This window comes from Pristiophorus japonicus, chromosome 8 (assembly GCF_044704955.1).
Source record: "Pristiophorus japonicus isolate sPriJap1 chromosome 8, sPriJap1.hap1, whole genome shotgun sequence".
Taxonomy (NCBI): domain Eukaryota; kingdom Metazoa; phylum Chordata; class Chondrichthyes; family Pristiophoridae; genus Pristiophorus; species Pristiophorus japonicus.
The window spans coordinates 207912404-207936806 of NC_091984.1; the positions used below are offsets into that span (position 1 = coordinate 207912404).

The window sequence follows — 24403 nt, forward strand, 5'->3', positions numbered from 1 at the left end:
TATCCTTTCAGATTGCTGATAGGGTCCAAATATCAACTTATCTTAAATAAGTGACTTATTTGACCTTTACGTCCAGTATTTTGAATTCTTAAAGATTCCCTTACTATCACTGAGCGACACATGTTATGAGTCAGTTAGTACAAGGTCAAATAAAAACAGTAGTGAAAGTCCCAGTGTTTGAATACTCAGAAGCTTAGGATCAGATTATCTGGTTCCATCAGCCTGCAAGGATGTGTGTAGCTACTATCACATTTTCTTTGGGTGGGGTGCTTATTATTCAATCCTCATCCATAGATCAACCACAGAGACAACATTTATGGTATTAACAAATTCAAAATGCCTTTCTCTCTCCCTTCATCTTAAATTATGCCCCAAGTCAGATAGTGCACCAGGAAATATTAAATTACCTGCCTGATGCACATCTTGACATAATGACTCATATGTAAAAGCTCCACATCAGGTATGTATTATTATCCTCAGATTATTGAGCAAACACAAACTGGATAGATTAAGGTTTAGGGAAACCTGGTCTGGAACATAATCACAGGTGTGGTGTGAAGTGAAGTGCGTCACAGACCATTCCTGTGTTCTTGATTGGTTGGTAAGTATTGGAACACAAAACCCCATTTTGTCTCTGGAATGTTTTAAAATGTTGCCATGGCATTTTGTTTTTGGCGACATTCAGTCATTAGGTGGGTTGCTGAATAATTTTATGTTAAGCGTTTTCTATTTCTGAAGAAGTTTGTCATCATGTGTTGATTATATAGTTAATGTTTTTTTGGTGATCCACTCGTGTATTCTTTACCAACTGTTCTCTATATACCTGCCCATCTGCCTATTTCTCTGTTTATCTGTTACCATTACCTTTGCATACTTCTCTGCCCATTTGCTCATCCACCAGCTTGATTTCCCAATGTATTCTTTTCACCCAGTCAATAGCCTTGTCCACCTAATTAACACACATCTACTACTTTTATTTCCATGTCTATCTGCCCTCATATCACGGACGATCTGGTTAATCATCTGTCTGAAATATTCAGTAATCACAGTTCATGTATATTTGTGTATTCCATGGCTGACTTTTTCCAAGTGCATTTCTCGGTGTTTTTGAATTGCATGTGCACACTAGCTAGTCTTCACGATTATGTGTCAAATAAAATACAACCAGGTATACTGGAAACTTCTATTGTAATAAGGCAATTAGGTGACTGAATTATTAGTGACAGTGATACAGTGTGTATGATTTATATTATATAGCTCCAATATTTTTGCCTTTCATTTTACCAGGTAATTATTCCAAATATTTCAGAGTAAAGACATTTTCCTAAATTCTGTTCTAAATTAACTTTTCATTCATTTTCATAGCTTTTAAATAATCTGTCCCATGATATATTTAATATACCCTTAATGAGGTCTTCCCTTTAACTAGCTTTTTATGGGGTTTAAACTACTAATCTTTCGTCAGTTTATCCCCTTTATTCTTGCTGCTATTTTCTAATGCAAATATATATTTTGTCAGCTGGTAACAACTGAACAAGGCATTCTAAATTTTATCGAATCAGTACATTTTAAAGCCTTAATATAACTGCTGTAGAATTTAGTTCAATTGTTCTGGGTATATACCCAAGGCACCATTAGCTTTAATTGCTTTGTGACAGTGTTTGAACATTGAGAGTGACGTGATTACTATTACTCATAGGACACTAAGTCACTGTGTTAATTCATTTCCATTCATTGTGTAGACTATTAAGACTCGATGGTCTAGAGTATAGACTTAATTATTACATACTTCATTTAAGATTTTAAACTGAGTACAGTATTGTCACGAGAGTTTGAATTTTCTCCTAGTAATTTTCTGCAATGATATTGATGCTATCAGCACACTATCTACATGGTCAGGAAGGCTAGCTATCCTTCGGTCAGTTGCCATAATTCTTTAAACAATATTTTTTTGGAGTCCTCCGTACACCAATTATTTTTATATGCCTGCCTAAATTTAAGCCATTATCCCCTCTACCTTCTTTAATCCAGCTTGACCTGAATACAGCACTTGGCCTGGACTTCATGTACAATGCCACAGGAGATTTGAGTGGTTATGTATTAAATTCAGTATGTGGTGTGCGCAAATGAAAACTCAAGTACCTATAGATCTTTTCAATGATGGCTATCAGGTTCCTAAAAATTACTTAATGCTTGCTGAAATTTTTTTCATCGTTTTTTTTCAGTAAGTGAAATTTCTAATGTCAAAACAAGGGGGCAAATTACAAAAGCTTCACTGGGTTAAAATTTACATAGTCTTTGTTTAAGGTTATAAGCTCATCTTGCGTTGCATTAAGTTGATAGGATTGGGGAAGGAAGACACTGAGGCCAGATAAGGAGAAATGAAAGACAGATGTTATTAATTCAATTTTTAAAAGTTGAATTTTGAAGCAAACTAGTTATCCACTTGTGGTTTGTTGACAAAATGAATCAGTGCTCATCACATACACCTGTGACATAGATTCCAATTTTGTTAGATCTCTTAATTTCCAATGAAATACGAACTCCGATGGTAGTTTTAACTTTTTAATCTTTCCAGAGAGCAACAAACTGCTTGGCTTCAAGCCAGGTCTTTGTTCTTACTGAGACACATGGTCAAAATAGCAGTACTTTATACCTGGATCAATTTACAGAAATGAAATGAACTCGCCTTCTTTGACCTTATTGGCTCAATTGAAAGTCTTTTAACGTTTTATTGGCTCGCTACCCAAGGTCCGAAAATGTCAAGTTGATTGATGAGTTAATGCAACATGCTGAGCAGCATGTAGTAGCTTTGACTTGGGGGTCTGTGAATTTTCAAAGCCTGTCTAAATGAGCCTGTTTGAATACTCTATCAAATTTCTAACACCTATGGGAGAGGCAGATTAAAGAGAGAAGGGTAGACAGCAACTTTCCTCATTTTAATTTAATTTTTTTTTAAATGTTGAATTTTGAAAGCCATGGAAACCTACGAGGGAGACCTATGAAGGGAATTAAGTATAAATGGCAAGGGCCAGGGTCTTTTACCTTTCATCACCTGCCTTGGGGGTGGGGGGGGGGGAATAGGAGCGAATGGAGAGGGACAGCAGAGCAAGTGAGGATACAGTAGTTAAGCAGAAAGAAGGTAGGAATAGTGATGGGTGAGAGAGATGCTAGGAAGGGGAGTATGTGAAGGGGTAGGGAATGCAATGGGAGCAATGGGTTGGGGGGAACCATGCGTGATTGGGGGAGGAGATGGAAAAGGAGCAGTTGAGGGCCATTTTGTCCACAATCATGTTCCAAATGTATCCTACAGGCTTTGACTTCTCCTTTCCCTGCCTTACCACACCCCAAAAACAAAAGAAGTTAATGGGAGAAAGTGAAGAGAAGCAGAAAAAGGGAAACTGCAATGGGAAGACATTAGTGACAGGTTAGTAAGTGACCACATTCTGACGTACTGTGTGCAGTGTCACAGGAGATGTACTACTTTAGTATATAAATGGTACACATACTTTCTCTTCCCTAGACAGTGGGAAGCATACTGCTACAAATTATTATCCTAGAATCAAGAACTTTGTATTGATAGAACAGTAAATGATGGCCGCCTCTTGCGAAGAACCATCCTGCTCTCCATGACTGGGACGGACACAATGGTTCTTTAAACAAGTTCAGTCAACCAAGAGTTGAGCTTGACCAGCTCATCACAGAAAATTAGCATAATAGTTGATTGCATGCAGGTTTTACATGTAGGTGCTGCAACATCATTGCTTGGATCAAACGTATAGCAGAATATAGGGTAATTATGAATCATGTTCTTTGCAGCTAGACTGGCCTGCAAAATTGCAACGGCACAACAGTCAATGAAATTGTCCATTTTAGATGAACCAGTTGTATTTACATAGTTAAACTCAAACTCATTCAGTTTTACTGCAATATAAATTAGCTAATTATATGTGGCTGCGCTATTTTGTGGAAGATCAGATTTTTGAAATTTAAATTATCGCCTTTCAAAAATTGAGTATTGTAGCCACTTTGTCAGTTTTTGTTAGTGCTGTTACAACAACCTCCCATTGGCAGAAACTCTATTTAATCTAATGGAATCCAACCCCGGAAATGGTACACTTCACAAATAAATCAAGCATCAAGTCCCACAGCACAATTTGTCTCAAAATAAACTGCAATAAATCATTTTGACATGTGTCAGGAAATGCTTTTTATGCCACCAAAATTTACCGGATATGGTTCTAGCTCATGAGCATTAGAGTGAAACAGCAGATTTAAGTAGCTTAAATCTCAGTAATGAATTCCTGATAATTACAAATCTCCTCCTAGAGCAGTACTTATGAAGTTTGATTTCATTAGTATCGATCATTTATTATTTTTCCTTATGGAACTCAGCATCTCAGGAGGCCATCAAATGGATAGCCAAACTAGACATCGCATTATAAGCTTCGAGTCATATGAAAGTAGTAGTATGGAACAGTAGTCAGGAAGTTATGCTAACCCTTTATAAAACATTAGTTCGGCTCCAGTTGGAGTACTGTGTCCCATTCTGGACACCACACTTTATGAAGAGGTACATTTGAGATTTACTGGAATGGTTCCAGGATTACAGTTATGTGGCTAGACTGGAGAAGCTGGGATTGTTCTCCTTAGAGCAGAGAAGGCCAAGAGGAGATTTGATGGCAGTGTTTAAAATCATGAAGGATTTAGATAGAGTAAAGAAAGAAAAACTTTCCAATGGCTGAAGGGTCGATAAACAGAGGACACAGATTTAAGGTGATTGGCAAAAGAACCAGAGGAAAGTAAGGAAAAACTTTACGCATCGAGTGGTTAGGATTTGGCAAGCACTTCCCTGATGGGGTGTTGGATACAAATTCAATAGCTTTCAAATGGGAATTACATAAATACTTGAAGGAGAAAAAAAATTGCAGGGATATGATGAAAGAGCAGGGTAAATGGGACTAACTGGATTGCTCTTTGGAAGAGCCGGCACAGTCTCGATGGGCTGACTGTCCTCCTCCTGTGCTGTATTATTCTGATTAGTTTACAAGTTTGGCAGTTTCCCCCCCCTCTCTTTTTCCACTTTGAGTATTGTACAATTGGTCACTTCACTTCTCCCTTAAAATGTACATCTCTTCCCATTTCTTTAGATTCCCTATATCATTTCCCAGCTGTGGGGAACCTGGTCCTTCCAACAATTCTAGTATGACCCGAGTGAATGGATGGGAAAACACATGCAACAGCAGGGTAGAGTGATTTTCTCCTTCCCAGATTGTGAGGAGTCTCTCTCTAAAATCTGTCCTATGGCACAGAATCATAAAATAGTGCAGTACAGGAGGTCATTTGGCCCATCAAGTTTGCGCCGGCTCTTTCAATGAGTAATCCAGTTAGTCCCATTCCCTGGCTCTTTCCCCTGCCATTTTTCTGGCCAAGAGGAGATTTGATGGCGGTGTTTAAAATCATGAAGGATTTAGATAGAGTAAAGAAAGAGAAACTTTCCAATGGTTGAAGGGTCGATAAACAGAGGACACAGATTTAAGGTGATTGGCAAAAGAACCAGAGGAAAATGAGGAAAAACTTTACGCATCGAATGGTTAGGATTTGTCTTTGGTTCTTTTGCCAATCACCTTAAATCTGTGTCTTCTGTTTATTGACCCTTCAGCCATTGGAAAGTTTCTCTTTCTTTACTCTATCTAAATACTTATTCAGTTCCCTTTTGAAAGCTACTATTGAATCAGTTTCCACACGGCAAGAGATAGAAACTTACTACTGCATTCTCCTAGGACAGTGTTTTGATCACTAATACAGTAGTAAGGACAGAGACCAATGTGGTTACAGAAGTAGAAATAGGTGGTCTTGGTGATTAACTGAGCTTCAAACTCTATCCAGTCTAAGATCAAACAGGTTGGGTTCACCAAACAGCTAGGAACATGAGTGGTATTGAGGCTAAAATGCAACATTTCTGGCAGGAGACAAACAGGATGGCTTTGGTTTTCCCATTGCTGAGATGAAGAAGTTCTGACTCATCTGATTTGATTTCAGACAGAACAGTGGGTAGTGGCAGAGGGGTAAGGCTGGGTGTTTTTGCACCTTTGTCTTAAAACATTGTTGGCACTACATTTTTTTCCTAATCATGCAGATGCATTGTGTGTGAAAATAGCTGCAGGTTTGCTGGATGTGATTGCTATGGTAATGGCAATATATCATTTTTACACCATGAAAAAAACTACTTAAAACATTCTACATCTTAGATGCTGGGCATTACAACTATAAGTGGTGTGTGTTACTAATGAAAGAAAACAAACAACTACAGCAAGCTCACCTCCTTGTCCCCAAGTTCACTAATCTATTGAGGATAACAACCTGGAGAAAAAAGAAAACTGAACAAAATAAATGCTTTCCAGAATATTTTATTGATTTCATTATGAATTCATAGTATAAGGAAGGTAAAATAAAGCCGTGTAGCTTAGAGGAACTCATGAATGCATGTAGCAGTTTGTAGGGAAGCACAGAAACAAATTAAATTGCGTTATGCTTGTGGTGCTTATATTACATGGCCACATAGAATTAAACAATATTCAACAAGCTCCAAGTATTTTTATGGTAGATGGCATGTAACAAAACAAACTGACACAAATAGTTTATGATTCTTCAAATACAAAAAAGTATATTGACTTAAAGCCAGGCCAGACAGTTTAACCTTATATTTGCACATGACTATATTTGGCGGTTTTAAGTCTCAAGGAATGTAGAGCAATAAAACTCAAAATTAGGGAATATATAGTATTGTGTTCTTATATTCTACATATAGGAAAGGAGAAAAGATTTTTCTTGATCAAGTAGGTTTACAATAGCACTTAAATACCTTAACAATTGTTGCAAATCCATTGTGCATTGGTAATTATGTAGAAAAATAGCTGGATTATACAAGAGCAGCAAACACCCATACTCTGGTCCGTCATCAGTTTATCAAGAGGATTCATAAAAACCCTCTTGTAAACCAGCTTCTTAAATTTACATTCCTCAAAATTAAGGAAAAAAAGTGCTAGAAAGTTCAATTAGAAAGTACATAGTTTTTGTAAGGTGTCGTGGTTAATTATCCTGCTCACTACTGCATATATGGCATTCTCAACATTGTATGGAAAACATTTATTAAAGTGGCATGTTTATACCCAGTCACAATTTCTTCTGCTCGCCTATTTTTTCTGTACATAGTAGAAATGTTACAAATAAATGAATATACACGTATGTGCACAAAGTGTTTTAATCTCTCAAACTTACGGCAATACCACCTCCATCCCGAGCCAGAAACCTAGTTTGTCTGAATGAACAGAAAAGGGTATTCTCCTCCTCTGCCCCCCTCCCCCCACATGCGCGCACACATGCAGTGTTAAATTAATTCAAATAATTGTAATTAACATCTGTGCTGAAGCTAGTCTGAACAAAAGCTCAACAATAAGTCTCTTCCTTCTTACTGGAATTCATTGTTACTTCAAAATGGAAATGGGAGCCGAGCAGTATCTGACCAAAGAATAATCAAGGAAAAAAGTCCTATAAATATCATTCATCTTCACTTCGAACAAAAACCAAGAGGAAATCTTTATAATACTACAGAAACTCCATACAAGACATTGCTGACTGGAAAAAAATATTGTAAAAATATTTACATTTCCCCCCCAAAAAAAACATGTGCTCTGCTGATGACAGCTAACAATTCATTCAATTAGAGTTTTAAGAGTTAAACATAAAACCACTAAAGGTGAACATATAAAGCAGATTCTTCCTAAATAGTTTCACGAGCTGATAAATTATGTTCCTGGTTTTGGCCAGTTCTTAGAATTGTTTAACCACACAAATCAAATAGTAGAAACAAAACGTGATACTTCAAAGTTTTTACTAACGCCTCATATTTAAAGACACTATGTTAAGCCATGAAAGGGTCACTATACCTGGTCAACGACATCAAGTATAAACATACAATACTAATGGCTCCATTTTGCCATCCAAAAGTCAGTTCACTTAAGGAATGATTCAAATGTCAAATGTTGCTTTCTCCGGGTACTGGAATGATTCATTTCATAAGTAGGTGTCCTGTTCAGTTCCCTCTGAGCTGAGACTCTGTTCAGACTGCTGCAATTGAGAGTCCTTTTTCAGCAATGATTGATTCAGCTCTTCTGCAATATCTGCCGGTTGGATAACACGTTGTTCATCTTTTAAAATTCTTTTGGTCTCATCAGGGGCACATCCATTTGCTATTGGTTCTACTTTTACCGTCTTTTTCTTTTCTTTCTTTTGTTCTTTTGCATTTTTCTTACCCTTTTTCTTCTTTGAATTGCTGCTTGAATCAGAAGATGGGGAGACAGGTGGGGAGTGTACCACTATGGAGGGCATCTGTACCAAGGCTTTATGAGAATGAGGCTCAGCCTCATTGATAGCTTTAGCACTATGCAATCGAGGAGGAGGCTGGTACTGGAGGTCACCATGTGTGTCCTTCCACTTCTTCAACTGAATTAAATGTTCTTTTTCAACCTCCCTTTCTGTGATAGGAAGTTCGATTATCTGTTTAAAAAAATACAGTAAAGGTATTTTATTCATAGTTGTATACCCTTTTTTTAAAAATTGACGAGTACTGCGAACAGTTCTTGTCTCCTCAGTCTTTCGGATGAGATGTTAAACCGAGGCCCCGTCTGCCCCCTCAGGTGTACGTAAAAGATCCCATGGCACTATTTCAGGGAAGAGCAGGGGTGTTCTGGCTAATATTTATCCCTCAATCAACTTCACTAAAACAGATTATCTGGTCATCATCACATTGATGTTTGTGGGACCTTACTGTGCGCAAATTGTTTGCCACGTTTCCTATATTACAAGTGACTACACTGTAAAGGCACTTTGGGATGTGCTGAAAGGCGCTACATAAATGCAAGTCTTTTCAGATTATAAAAAGGATGTGAAGGTGCAAAAAGGATTTCTTAGAATTATACCAGAACTGAGGGCTTATAGCTATCAGAAAAGATTATATAGACTGGGACTTTTTTTTTTCTAGAAAAAAAGAGAGAAAAAATTGAGGCCGCTAAGATTATGAAAGGGTAGATGTAGAGATGTTTCCACTTGTGGGAGAAACCAGAACTAGGAGCCAAAAATAAGTCACTAATCAAATAGGGAATTCAAGAGAAACTTCTTTACCCAGAGTGTGGTTAGAATGTGGAACTTACTACCACAAGGGACAGTTGAGGCGAGTAGCATAGATGCATTTAAGGGACAGCTAGATAACTATACGAGGGTAAAAAGAATTGAAGGATATGTTGATGGGATGAGATGAAGAAAAGTGAGAGAAGGCTCGTGTGGAGCATAAATACCAGTATGGACTGGAGCTGAACGGCCAGTTTCTGTGCTGTAAATACAATGTAATACTATGCAATTGATTGTCCTTATTTCACTTAAAAAAATGTTGATGCACAATGCACTAAAAGCCACTAATTTTTTTGTATGCTTTTTGTGGGTCCTAACCTATTTTTGTTGAACAAAGTAGTTGAAAATTTAAAATAGATTTGTCAGAAAATATTGCATTTTCAGGGTTGAAACGTGCTGCACCATTTAGTATTATAATCCTAGTATTACTGCCCCATTTTAAGTCATTTCTATCTGTAGATCATACAGCAACAACTCAATGGTCTATATTACCCCAACTACCATGCAAGCAGAAGGAAGATGCAATGGCATGGAAGGAGAGAAAGCTGGGCTGGGAGGTTGGGGGGGGGGGGGAAAAGAGAGGGTTCTATAAATGTCCAACAGGGGACAGCACAAATGTGCAAATTCTGTTTATTGGGGTTTACCACCACTCCTCAATGCATTAAGGCAAAATATAATCCTCAAACCTTAAAAATGTTAAAATACAAATCATGTAAAGTAACAGAAACAAAAAGTGGAGACAAGCTACTAGCAAAAACTATGCTGTTTCATGAAGTATTCCATCTCCTACAGAGTTGATCACTTTTTTTCCCCAACCACATCTTAGATTTCCATTAAAAGCTCCAGATGGCTGTGGTATGTGCTGGGAAGTAGCCAATATTACAGTACAGGCTCCAGACATTTCCATATTGTTATACTGTGTACTGGATAAAGATTATACCATGTACTAGATAAAGATTATGAACAAAGTAAAACAACTATTCTAATAACGGCTATACAACCAGTAGGTAATATGGACAACATTCATGCTGAAGTAATATTAAACCTCCTAAACTACTTTTTGTGGCACAAAAGATGCTGGAGCAGACTAGAACAGATGTGGTGCAAATTCATGAGGATAAATCTTTTACTGTAGCTCTCTAATCTGATAAGCTTTCAAAAGCAACTTATGTTGTTACCTCAGTGTTGGAAAGATTTAGTGCAGACTCATCAAAATATTAGCACATCAGAGCTCATGAAGTATTGGGAGTAAATAGTTGAGGCCACAATGGATTCACCAGATATGAAAATAATCACTTGGCCCATGCCTCGTCAGATTTCTGGGCGCTAAATGAGTATTCGGAGGATGAATTTCAAGTAATATCCCGAGCCGAATCATCCCTGGAAGTGCACTGGCTGCCAAATTGGAAGCCGGCAACTTCCGAGTGTCCAGGTCTCCCATCTGAAACAGGCCTTCGGCTCCTTAAATGTTGATCAGGGCACTAACACCTGTTTTAGGACACCACTTCCGAATTTGGCAGAAACTGGGCGCAACATGCGAGGCATTTCGCCGCTTTTATAGAAATTTGGAGTAAGTCTTCGAGCACATGTTCTGGGCATGTCACCCACTTCTGACAAGAAACCAATTTCTCAGCCAAAGTTTCCACCAGCCTTGGGTAAGGATTCAAAATCGAAAACACAAGGGGAGGTTCTGACTGATTTTATTTCAGTTTGAAGGAAGTTCCCCGAGTTCAATCTGGGAATCTGTCAAGACTCCCCAGATGTGTTAACATGATGGGGAGCTGTATGTGCGCTTCAGGAGGTTCCAACAGTTCCTCAATATTCTGAATTATCCTGCATTGAAAATGTGTCTAATTTTAAACACAAGAAAGAGAGAGTCTGTAGGATAAACTATTTCATGAATGCACAAACAAGTTTTATTTTAGATAAAAGCCAACCAACTGAACACTTGTGCACAAACCTATCTTCAACATTCATTTACTTAAAGTGTTTCAGATAATGACACTGGGAGCAACTCTGGTAACATGTCTGCAAATTGACTTTTGAAGGTTAAAACGTCTGGCTCCTTAGTGTTTTTCTTTATTATTTGTTCACAGGGTGTGGATGGCACTGGCAAGGCCAGCATTTATAGCCCATCCCTAATTGCTCTAGAGATAGTGGTGGTGAGTAGCCACCTTGAATCACTGCAATCCATGTGGTGAAGGTACTCCCACAGAGCTGTTAGGGAAGGAGTTCCAGGATTTTGACCCAGCGATACATTTCCAAGTCAGAACAGTGTGTGACTTGGAGGGGAACTTGCAGGTGGGTGCTGTTCCCATGCACCTGCTGACCTTGTCCTTCTAAGTGGTAGAATTCACGGGTTTGGGAGGTGCTATCGAAGAAGCCTTGGCGAGTTGCTGCAGTGCATCTTGTAGATGGTACATACTGCAGCCACGGTGCGCTGGTCGTGGAGGGAGTGAATGTTTAAGGTGGTGGATGGGGTGCCAATCAAGTGAGCTGCTTTGTCCTGGATGGTGTCCAGCTTCTTGTGTGTCGTTAGAGCTGCACTCATCCAGGCAAGTGGAGAGTGTTCCATCACATTCCTGACTTGTGCCTTGTAGATGGTGGAAAGGCTTTGGAGTCAGAAGGTGAGACACTCGCCGCCGAAAACCAGCCTCTGTCCAGCTCTTGTAGGCACAGTGTGTGTGTGGCTGGTCCAGTTAAGTTTGTGTGTGAAAGTGTGAGCTTGCATGATTAGGTGGATATGCATAACATCCCTGCAGATGGAAGTGCAGTCAGACACAAACATTGTTAAAAATAATCTTATTAATCAAGCTCTTCTATCATGACATCGATGTGACCCTACAATGACTTAACAAGGGTTTGTGTTTGCTCACCTGCCAGCATATCAAATTTGCCCAAGGGTTCTCTTAAAATGCTCTTCAAATAACATTTGGACCCCTCGTTGAAGGAATACTGTCAGAATAACTTTTTGCATCCTGGTCTGAATAGAAGTATCTCCACCTAGTTATAATGGCACCAAAATAACACCGACTAATTCTGAAGAGCACATTGGTAAGTTTGGAACCAAATCTTCCCCAAATCCACAGAATTGCTCAAACTTTAGGTTCAACTTTCCTTTCACGATTTCCATGGCGGTTTGTTTCTCCCCGCACCCCCATCCAAAACGAAGCCTGCATCGGTGAGATGGAACCCTTGAATGACCGTCACCCTTATGTTAAAAGCGACTGAACAACTTCTGCCCTAGATGAAGTCATTCCTTTCTAGTTCATTGATGGCACAACCAAGATCAGGAAAGCACTGTAGGGAATTATAGACATGATCCGTACAACTATGTTGTACAAGTTTACATGCTATTGGGATATGGCTGTGCCAGAGTACAGTTAACTGCAGTTTGAGACATATGTAGTTACACAATTATATGCATCAGGGTGAGGGATACTTGATGACTGGGCTTGAGTAAGACGGTGATGAGGGCATTGGAGAAGAGTTAAATGTTACAATACATCACAACAGCCAAGTATCCTCGTTGACATTGTGGGAACTGACTCAGCAAATAGCCCTATTTGAAAGAGACTGGGATGGGTGGGAAGTTGGCTCTTACTGGCAGATGTTTCGGATGCTTAGGGCACTTTTCTTGGATTGCGCCACATCAGAGATTGTGAGGAAAAAAAGATCCGTGGCAGAACTAACTCTGCCAGCACTTATCTGCCTGGATTGGGTAGAATTTTCTAAGTTTGTGTAGGGTAAGGCATGAGTGGCGGAGGATTCTGAGTGGCCCATCTGATGAGGAAGGTCTACTCTACTCAGTCAAAGGCTTTTTCAGGGCTAGCAATTCTGCTCTTGCATTTGTGCACAATATTGAACAGTCGTCTGGTGCTGTTTTCCAAGAGGCATTATTGGATTGACCCGCTTTCATCTGGGTGCATTAGACCGGAGGCAATTTAGTCTAACCTAGATCCAGGATCTTTGCCAGTCCTGTGTGATCACAAATAACGAGAGTAATGCTGCACAGGCATTGGAGCCCTTGCCTTTTTTTATGCATTTGATGGTGACCAATTTGAATATTTCTGGAACATAAGAAATAGGAGCAGGAGTAGGCCATTTGGCTCCTCGAGCCTGCTCTACCATTTAATATCATGGCTGATCTGATCATGGACTCAGCTCCACTTCACTGCCTGCTCCCCATAACCCTTTATTCCCTTATCGCTCAAAAATCTGTCCATCTCCACCTTAAATATATTCAATGACCCAGCTTCCACAGCTCTCTGAGGCAGATTTACAACCCTCAGGAGAAGAAATTCCTCCTCATCTCAGTTTTAAATGGGTGGCCCCTTATTCTGAGAATATGCCCCCTAGTTTTAGTTTTCCCTATGAGTGGAAATATCCTCACTGCATCCACCTTGTCAAGCCCCAGTATTGGGTGAAATAATTTTGTATTGTCAGTATCAGGGTCCGGTCAGAGGAGAGCACTTTGTAGAACTCAGCAGAGAAATCATCCAGTCCTGGTGCTTTGCTGAACTGCAGGCATGGCACAGGATGCTGGATTCCATAAGCAGAAATCGGAGCATCTAATGCTTGTGAAATTTCATCTGAGGTGAGGAAACTGGACATCCGACTGCATCTGCTTTGTTTCTTGCCGAGTGGTCTGTACCTCAAGAGATGTAGAGGGAGACAGTGCCTAGCAAACTCTTGTTTATCTCAGGGGGTTCACTGGTGGTTTTAGGATTGACACGATGGTTCTATTCCAAATTTGTTTGCATAGGATATATATGCTAGAGGTTTTGTTGGCTTGTCCCCCTGCTCAAAACTATTTAGCTTTGGCAAAGCAGGGTGTCCACTCAGCACCCTCAGAATAGGTTAGTAGCACCCACTGGCCTGATGGAGGCCTCTTTCAGCTTTGGCCATGCAGAACCTTTTATGCTGGGTTTCCAGTTCACCCACTCTGTTCCAGATCCCTCCAAGTTTGAAGCCACGTGCAAATTCTGGCTCTAGATTGAGTGGCCCCCTCAGACTGCTTTTGCACTTTCTATTGTACTGTTAAGGTGATGTCGGAGCTCTCGGTCTTGGGAGATAAACTGGGTAAGTGAAGTACGAATGGTGACTGTAAATTCATGGGTCTCCAACGAGAGAGGAGCTGAGTCAACAATGTCGTGGATAAGGGAGTAAGCTTGTCTAACATTAGCTGAATAGTGATAGATGCCATGTCGGAGATGGCAACAGCATCAATGGTTCAACTCTGCACTCAAACCAGATGGGGTTGTTTCAAACGGTAATCAAGACTCCAGTTGAAATTGTGTAAGTTGGAGTAAAAGGTGAAATCCTTCTCAAATAAATGAAAGGCCTGCCATACATCTACAGTGCCTAGATCCTCATAACTCTCATTCCTATATTACAACAGTGACTGCACTCCAAAAGTACTACATTGGCCGTAAAGCATTTGAGATGTCTGGTGGTCGTGAAAGGCACTATATAAATCCAAGTCTGTCTTTCTCATGGACCATCATGGCTGCCTGTCGAGGGCATTCAGGATTGGGAGGGAGCCTATCAAAACACATATAGGGCACAGTTGTGGGAAATATGGACAAGTGTGAAAGCACTTCCGTACAGTCTGTTGCACAGCATATTGGACCCACTGTTTGATGGATGAGTTTTATGATAATTGCAATTAACTTCACTCACTAGCAGTGATAAGTTGGACACCACAGATTTAATGACCACCATTCATTCGGTAAGAACTAGTAACTGACTGATCAAATGACTTTTAAACTTTTCGATCAAAATGATCAAATAAAGTTATGTTGCTGCTGGGATATAGTTGGGGGGGGGGGGGCAGGGAGGAGGGGTAGCTGTGCCCCTCATTATTGACCTGTTCTCTTTTTGGAGTTGGTAGGCCTCCTGTACTTTGCCAGCATTTTTTAATTTTAGTTTCAAACCTGACTCCCAGGTTTTGTGTTTTCAGCTCTCTATTTTGTGTCTTTTCCTTATGCCTCCCACTGCCCAGCTAATTCACACATCCTTTGGTTTCTTTCATTTCTTTAAATGATTCTTTCCATCACTTAACTAAGATGACGTTACAGCATTCAATAATCATGTCTCAGTTTGCCTCTATTTTTTCCTTACACCTCCCTTTCTCTGCTCCTTTTAATTGTTCGTCCCTTATTTTTCAGTTCTAAAGTAAAGCATAAACAAAACATTGAGCATCTGTTCAGTCCACAGATACCGACCGACCAACCTGCTGCGAGTTTCTAGCTTTTGTGTTTGTTGTTTCACATTTCCAGCATTTGCAGTTTTTTGCTTTTAATTTTTTTGTGAGGTCTCGCAAATTTGCCGTTGCCTCAACCCACCCATTATTTTTAATTTGGGATGTGGCTTGGCAACACCCATACTTATTGTTTGGTAACTGGATTTTGTTTCCCCATTTGTAGATGCAAATACAAGTTTCATCTATTACCGTCTAGGCTCCCAACCCTGCTTTCTACCCCGTCACTACTAGGTGTGCCCATAACCAAGAGATTGCATAAATAGACGTTGCTTTTTGGAATGTTGTACTTCAACTTGTTTTACATGTTTACCATGTATTCCTGAAAAAAACTGACAAATGACATCAGTAAATCATACGTACTGCTTCCCTTTTTATAATGAACACAAAAGATTTTACAAAATCAAAATGCTTGGGAGTTTGTCATTTAATCTAAAATAACAGAAACTATAACAGAAAGTACTCTTCCTTGACTTTAATAGGTAAATCTGAGTATTCAACAATTTACCCTTCAAAAATATTAACTAGAACTTCACAGTCATCGACATTTGAACAAATTCATTGATGCATCACTGCTCTGGAACACTCATAGTAATTAACAGCTGGGAGGCACTTTATATTAAACTTATGAAGCCACAATGATTTTTGGGATGTGTTTCAACCACAACCAACCAATATATGTTGACTGCCATGCTATTAAAGGCCTTCTACTCAAGCAACTAAGCTATTGCATACTGTAATGTGCAAGCCCATGCAGGATGATGTGGCAAGAGTCAACCTTTTGAAGACTGAATGCAACAGGAGCTTTTAAGCTTTGGCATCAGTTGGACTATAGCTAGAGTTAAAATGTGCACACCACGACAACTACATAGCATTTATATAGTGCAGTTAACGTAGCAAGATGTCCCAAGGTTCTTCATGAACGTTATCAAACAAAATTCAACACCAAGCCACACAAGGAGATATTAGGACAGGCTTAGGGAGGGAAATCCAGAGCTTAGGGCCTAGGTAGCTGAAGGCAAGACTGCCAATAGTGAAATGGGTGAATTGGAGGAGCAGAGAGTTCTCGGAGGATTGCGGGCTGGAGGAAGTTACGGGGGGGGTGGGGGGGCGTGTGATGTTGCCGGACCGGAAGCCAATGTAAGTCAGCGAACACAGGGATGATGGGTGAATGGGGCTTGGTGAGAGTTAGGATACAGGCAACAGAGTTTTGGATGAGCTCAAGTTTACGGAGGGTGGGAAGCCGGCTAAGAGAGCATTGGAATAGTCGAGTATATAGGTAAATCAACAGATGAGCAGACGCAGGGGTGAAGACAGATGATGTTATGGAGGTGGAAGGAGATGATCTTGATGATGGAGGGTATGTAGTCAGAATGTCAGCTCGGGCTCAAATAGGACAGCAAGGTTGCAAACAGTCTGGTTCAGCCTCAGTGGCCAGGGAGTGTAATGGAGTCGGTGGCTAGGGAACAGAGTTTGAGGCAGGGACTGAAGACAATAGCGTTGATCTTCCAAATATTTATATGGAGGAAATTCCTGCTGATCCACTACTGGATGTCAGACAAGCAGCGTGACAAATCAGAGGCATTGGAGGGGTCGGGAGAGATGGTGCTAGCGTAGAGTTGGGTGCTGTTGTATTTCCGGATGAAGTTGTCGAGGGCAGCATGCAGATGAGAAATAGGAGCAGGCCAAGGATAGATCCTTAGGGACTCCCGAGGTAACTGTAGGAGCAGGAAGAGACACCACTGCAGGAAGTTTGCTGGCTACAACCGATAGGAATTGTTCCACCCAGTTGGACAATGGTGGAGGCGCTCAAAACAGCAGCAAGTAAAAATTCAACGATTAAAGTAGAAATGCATTTGTGGATTTAATCTCTGAGAATACCATCAATTTTGTAACCATATTTTGGAGGATTCTATTGTGATCCTCAAAAGTGTTTCAAATTCAGTTTAAACAGTTAACTTTTAAATCCACACAATCCTGGTTAAATCAAGTTACTGATTAATATTTAAATCTGATACTGTATATAGTTTATGGAATGAAAACAGTATAACCCCATTGAGTTATTTTGAATCATGCTGTGAGCAGCATTTGCACTATTATCCAACCTCCTTTGTTAAATATATATGTGCAATTGTGTTGAGCGGACAAATGCTATATTGTAATCGGTTTAGACATGACATCTGTGTTAAACAAATCCTTAACTTATGCAAGTTATCCAGCTATTTAATAATGCATTTTAACATAAATTTAGGTCAAATCAAATTCTGAATGGTCACAATTTCCAGTCATGATTTGCTACTTGTCCATCCTGTGGTTAACTGTCAACTAAACCCAAAATAACTATCTGTGGGTGAGCTGAAATCTGTGGTCAGTTTGTTTTTCAGTCAAAATACTACTTTTAGCATAGAAATGGCCAACAGCAGCACCCATCAACAGCTCTTTCTGAAAGATAGTAACACTGCAAGTACTTCCTTTACAGGATAAAGCTAACTAATAAACTAATTTCCTTTTCTGTGATTGCACAAGGAAAATTTATGAGCCACTGAAATATACGAGAAAATATTGTAATACTGTTCACTGCAGGAAGTCTTTGGCTATCAACCCTCAAAACAAATTGGCACAACAGCTTATAGCATCTTTAACATCGAATAAAACACCCAAAAGCCCTCAAGAGGCATAAAGAAAGCACAAAACCTCATTTTCAAAATCTTAATGCACTGTTAATTCTCCAGTATTAACAGCACGGCTGAAATATATAATAAACCACACAATTAGAATGAACACAATTACACCTGCATTACAGGTATGGTTCGACTATAGGACAGGAAATCAGATAGCCCAACTAAACCAGTGCACAGGCGACACGAATTACAGAACAATGGTCTTAAAATGGTTAAATGATTCGAGAGTGTGAAAACCCTGCAAATGGGAACCACATTGTTCAGAAGTAATGTGCAACAGAAAGTGCAGGCTCAATCTAAAAATTCCTTGGGAGAAGCACACAGCCCACCCATATCACTCATAACTAATCCTTGCCTGCATGAAAGTTCATTTTCCTTACAACTGCATCAGATTTACTTTGTAAACATAGATTTATTTTGATTTTTGTAATTAATCAAGAAAGTGAAAAAAAAGTTAGAACTTTTAATATACAGTAGTTCATGAAATATTAAAACATTAAAATTGTAGCAAAGAATTGAAGTTTCCCCGAAATATCCATTGCTCATCTATCCAGTCGCAGCTAGAGAATGTCTTTCAAGACAGTTCAGCATAGATTGCAATAGAATGTTACTTGTTCCACCATCTTGCATTCAGATGGAAAGGCAGTGATTTTGACTGGACCCTTACCTCTCGCACGAGAAAGCTTTCTTGCATATATCTAGGATCAATGCTGCGAAGTTTTTCCATGGTCTCATATTGACCCTGACATTTCTTCAGTTTGTCTGATGAACCAAGAGTATACTTCAGCAGAATGAGGCCAACACGAAAGATCACCTTTACACCTGGGTGGAACAAAAATGGAAAAACAAATAACAATTGGCCACACTAACAGCATCAAGAACAAAATGAATATTCAGCTTTGGGAACAAAATGAATATTCAGCTTTGTGAACAAGTTTGCAATGGTCAAACATAATTTGCATTGTGTTAGGGAACTGCTAAGCCAAATGAGGAACAGAATTGTTTTCAACCCTGGAACTACTGGCACTTAGTTTAATTTTTTCCATTAGTATTTTACAATTTTTTACACCAATGATTCAGTATTTGAAGCATATTTTAAAATAATGTTATCACATGGAGGATGCAGAAAAGAATGTAAAAGAACTAAAGTTTGTTTTTAGAATAATGTAAAAATAGTACTGCAGTCCCCAAATGGTGAAGGGAAGTATCTTTACAAACATTCATTCAGCTGACCAAGGGCTCAAATTAGAGCGTAAAAAGCACAGCAACAGAAAATGTGTCTTTCATCGTATTCCTAAAATAGACAGTGAACAAAAAAAAAAATGAATTGTTGAACGCCGACAAGGCAAACAATTCAAATCATCGTCACGATTTCAGAAATAACTTAATTATGTTCAAATTTTATGAATGATAAAAGGCACAAAACAGGTTATCAAAATGATGTCATACTGGTCATTTCCAGTTTTTTTCCCCCCAAATAACTTTTATGCTATAAGGTAGTATCTTGGAAAACAGAATAATAGCCCGGATTTTACGGTGGTAGTGACGGCATTACTGTCAGCGTTCAGTCATTACTCCATTGAAACTGACCGCACTTCGGGATTTAGCGCATGTGCAGATAAACAGGGAAATCCTGAAGTTGTGATCAGTCATTCACTGCTCCGCCACAGGCTGTGCTATAGAACTCCCCAGACCTGGCAATCACATACAAGGATGAAAACTTCCCGTTAGGATGGAATATCGCCGTTTTAAAAAAAAACTAAAACTTTAAGCCTCATTAAAAGAGATGTAATTGGGCTTTTAACAGTGTACTGACTGCTGAACAGCTGTTCTGGCCCTAAAAACTAATTTTATATTTGTGGAATGTCAAAAATTTCCATTAATTTGATTAAGAATTACCACAAATTTTTAATATATTTTTTAAGTTTGATATTTCAGCTTCTACCTTAATCATATGTGCATATGTCCCAATCTATATTTCGCTCTGTAAAATTTATAAAAAGTAAATTAGAATCTGTCCATTTTACTTCCTAGATTGCTGTGAGAGAATTCTTCAATGTGATTGGCTGCTTAGCCAGCTTGATGACATCACTGTTGCTGGACATTCAGGATTCGTATAATTTGGCACCAAATTCGAACAAAGGTGGAGAGAGCTGAAATTCATGCCACAGAGATCACTAGATCTTTGTGGACAACTTTCTTAGAGGTCAGCGGTGAGCACTGTTGCTTACTGCAAAATCCAGGCCATTATTGATTTCCCTTTATCCATGAGTTTATCCAGCTGGGTCTGCATTAATCTGTAAATATAAGTTTTGGGTAACAACCTCATGGAAAATGCTACTATTGTGTGGCTTCAGACTCACTTATGACAGTTATTTTTTTTTTAAATCTTATTTATTTTATTATAATCATGGTGCTCATCCAAGTGAACAATGCAAGAACTGGGAAATGAGACACTTCATGTTTTGTGCGATTAGTTTTATTATCTAGCGTTCTTAGCCAGTTATAGCATGGTTAATTACAGAACGCACTCTCCCAACAACACATCTTAGGCTCAGCCTCAGCAGAACACCCCTATTGCAATAATTATATTTTCTATTTCCCATTTCAGCTACCCACTGGACTCCAGTGAGACTGCGAATTTAGTGCCAATTAGGCCATGGCCAAAGATCTCTACAAACTGAGTTGAGACTACACAAACTCAGCTCACTTCTGCTAGTGACTTCAGCTGCACCTAAAATATCAGTGAGGCAACACACTATATGAGCACACGTGTATACAACTTTCAGACACCAGCAGCACTTGATGATCAACACCATGTTACAAGATAGGACATGGGAAATATTCAGGACTCCCTGGAGAGTTCCCAATCCTAGTTGTGCAATTGGAATGGTGCATAGCAAAAGCTGGATGCTTAATAAGGAAGGAGGAGAGCATTCTCAAGTCAGGTCAGCCAAGCTGCTTTTATGCACTTAGCAGCCAGGCCATTAAATGCACTTGAGAACTACTGGCTGTCTCCTGCTAGCTTGTATCTCCGCTTCAGCTCTGTATCAGATGGCTGATGCTGGTGTGAATATAGCCAACAATACAAAACAGTTTTTGAGTATGTACCTTCACAGAAGAACATGTCCCAAATTCTCAGCACGGACACCCATGGCAAGGTTCTTGAAAATGCACACATGAACCACTCAGTCATGTAGAGGATCGGGTCAATTTTGTACTTGTTAAGATGCTTATGTGCCACAGGTGAAACCTTACGCAACAAGGCAAAAAAGATCTCCCCATCCAACTGGATTGCTTCCTGAAGAACAAATCATATAGTTATGAAAATACGCTCGACATGGTCCATCTGGAAAAAGTTTAGCTTGACATGATTTTATACAGCATTTAAACAACGTAACCTTAGATGGGATTTCACAGATTTAATAATTGTGAAATGCAAAATCAATCTTCGGAATACAGTATAAATTCAGCACAAAACTAAGGTTTGAGTTGGTAATGTAGGAGTCACAGGTGCAGCTCAAGTTTATCCTGATCTAGATGTTTTAACTCAACATTTGTTAGATTCACAATAAACTTGGGAGTAGTAAGTAGTAGCACCATTAAAAACGTTAATATTTTAAAGTTATCCATAGAAAAAGTTTATTGGAAAGCCACCACCCGGTGTAGTGCTGAGCTGTTTACACCAGAAGGTGCTCGGCTCAATCCTTAACCCGTTCAATGTCAGCTGGAGTGCTACAATTGGCTTCAGTGCTCCAAGAACTCTTTTTGTGTCAGTGCTCCAAGATCAAGGAAAAGGAAATTCCAGCTGCACTGTGATAAGTTCAGGCTCATATATGACCCCATTTATAGTCAAACCACCTGACCACACTCACTGTCTAATTACACATATTAACAGCCACCTGGGTGGAGTACCAAAGGGCTGCCAACAACTATGAAATTCTACCCCACTCAGAGTCAAAGTCTTCAGGAGAGGTGCATAGAAAATGGGAGGAAACATAATTCAGGTGGAATCTTATGAAAAGTAGTGATGCTGGATGGAATAAAGCACATCAATCAAGATGTCCTGTATAAAACTTTTTGATGTAATGAGACCAGACATGTTTCAGTATGTTGTTCTAAAGTCAAAGAACGATAAAATATTGCTTTTATATTCCAGTAGACTATAGTTTGTAACCCTGTCATTAGTTACAGAAACACACGAGGTCATGTACACTGTCCTTCTGCAGAATTGGCAGCATGCTTAACATGCAAATCTGTCAGTCAATATTGATAGATAAATTCCAATAAACCATATCTTGCTAACGAGCAACAGCAGCAATTTGGCACATTTCTACAACCAGTAACTAGATACTGCAAATGTAAAATACTGTACGTATCTGTGGAATTTATATAAATAGCTCACTGAGGTACTCTTTGTATCCAGGCAGATTTCTTCACAACTAAATATGGCATTTCATTTACAGAGCTTTTGTTGCAATCCAGGCAGTGTATTAAGATTCACACGAGGGATTCCGACACAATGTCACTTCTGTATAAAACTTCATACACTTCAGCTGGAAGAAAACTTTTGGCAACAGGAGCTAGAATGGCACTGTCTGAGTGCAAAAGGAAATTAAGCTCCTTCACGGTGGAAAACAGCAAAACTGAGTAGCTGCCAAATTAGCAGATAAAGGCAACTGTGTTTAGCAACTAGACTTGGGAGACTAGGTCTAAACTGAACAGTAAAACCTTGTGTGAAGGGGTAAGAAGTGTACAATGTCCAAGTGTTTGTATAAGTGGAAGTTTAAAGGTTGAATTCTGTCCTCTGTAGCAGGTCTGTCTATAAGCTTGTAGTTTAGAAAGGTACGGAAGAGCCCAAGCTATACTCAACAGGCAAAATGCGTATAGATTGCAGTAATATCCTTGATTATATAACTTAAAAATGCAGCCCTGTGGACTTGAAAGTCAGTATGATGAAATGTATTTAACTGAACTATTTAATTGAGACATCATGCACTTATGTAGGTTTTATTAATAAAATTGATTTTTAGCCAAATAAAGCTACTTTAAGTTTTTTTACCTAATCATACAAATCTTTAATAAATCATAATCTTGTTAAATTAAGCCATGTGAATAAAAGCGGCACTTTTTCTTAGAGCCTGTATAGATTGATCAGTAATTCAGATGTCCCAGAAATGTCATAATCAGGTGACAGCAATAAACATTCAAATCTGAAGTTCATGTCTCTATCAATAATGCTTCATAGCAGGAATTTTATTAAAATTGGGGAGGGTAGTCTGCTGAACGTCTGGCGACAGTGGGGGAGAGGCCCTGAGGAAATTCTCGCCCCCTAGTCTATTTCTGTTCAATCAGAAAGTGACGGGGGGGAAGCGAGCATACAAACTGCACCATAAGCAGAATCGTGCTGCTCCAGTTTCTGATGTGAAGCAGAGAATTCAGTCAAGCAGCACATTTTTAATCAGTGAATTGAAACCAGAGGTGACTGGCAGGAAACAGGTCTTGTACTTGTAACTTATTGAGCATATAGTTACTAAATGTCATAAAATTCATGGTAGCATTGTTCCAGGAGGTAACATCGTTATTTTTCTTGATGTAATAAAAATATCCCTAGAGGCTAGCAAATATAATAATTGGGCCAAGTGAAGGGAGCATCTTCCGTCTATGTATGAATACATGAGAAATATAGTTACATAAAAATAGGTGTGCACTACTGTGCATAACTACAAAATTCTCACCAGTGTCTTCTTCTGCCACCCATTTCTCCTGCACACAACCAAAACGCTGTAATTTTGTGGTTGGCAGTCCTGATTTCTACTATTTCTAAAGGTTAATAGTTCCCATCAGTAGAAGGTTTAAAAACTCACCAATCCAGCGCTGTAATATCCTGGAAGATATTTCTCACAAATCTGAACCAGGCACCAAAAAGCTTGCTATGAAACATAAACAGAAAACAATTAGATCTATCCATGCCCGAGAATAGCAGCAATACCGAAATGCAAGATTAGAAAATGATGCAGTTTGTTAGCATTTTCTTTACATTTTGAAATTTATCAAATTAAGATTGCACTATACATTAGTGGAATAGTCTCCTGGATTGGACTTCCAGGTCAGCTTTCAGGATTCAGACAAGTGGGGTACAGTGATTTGGAATTGTGAACAAGACCCTAAATAGCAAATTTCCATAGCAGGTTAAATATGCAAATAAAAGTCAGGAAAAAAAAACATTCTACAGCTAAGTTTATGAACACAGCAACAGGAGTAGACCATT

At 39.2% G+C, this 24403-nt stretch overlaps 1 protein-coding gene and 1 long non-coding RNA gene across 2 annotated transcripts in view; one reads left to right on the plus strand and one right to left on the minus strand.

Annotated features, from left to right (window-relative positions):
• LOC139268970 (uncharacterized) overlaps window positions 1–24403 on the plus strand; it is an 86980-nt gene that overhangs the window by 12453 nt on the left and 50124 nt on the right. The window lies entirely within an intron of this gene.
• Window positions 6395–24403, minus strand: part of tbc1d10ab (TBC1 domain family, member 10Ab) — a 70085-nt gene continuing 52076 nt past the window's right edge. The window contains exons 6-9 of the mRNA XM_070887871.1: window positions 24000–24065; window positions 21244–21433; window positions 18800–18954; window positions 6395–8559 (exon numbers count right to left, since the gene is read on the minus strand). Of these exons, the coding sequence (XP_070743972.1) occupies window positions 8077–8559; window positions 18800–18954; window positions 21244–21433; window positions 24000–24065 (894 nt within the window). The 3' untranslated portion in view covers window positions 6395–8076. The remainder of the gene's footprint in view (window positions 8560–18799; window positions 18955–21243; window positions 21434–23999; window positions 24066–24403) is intronic.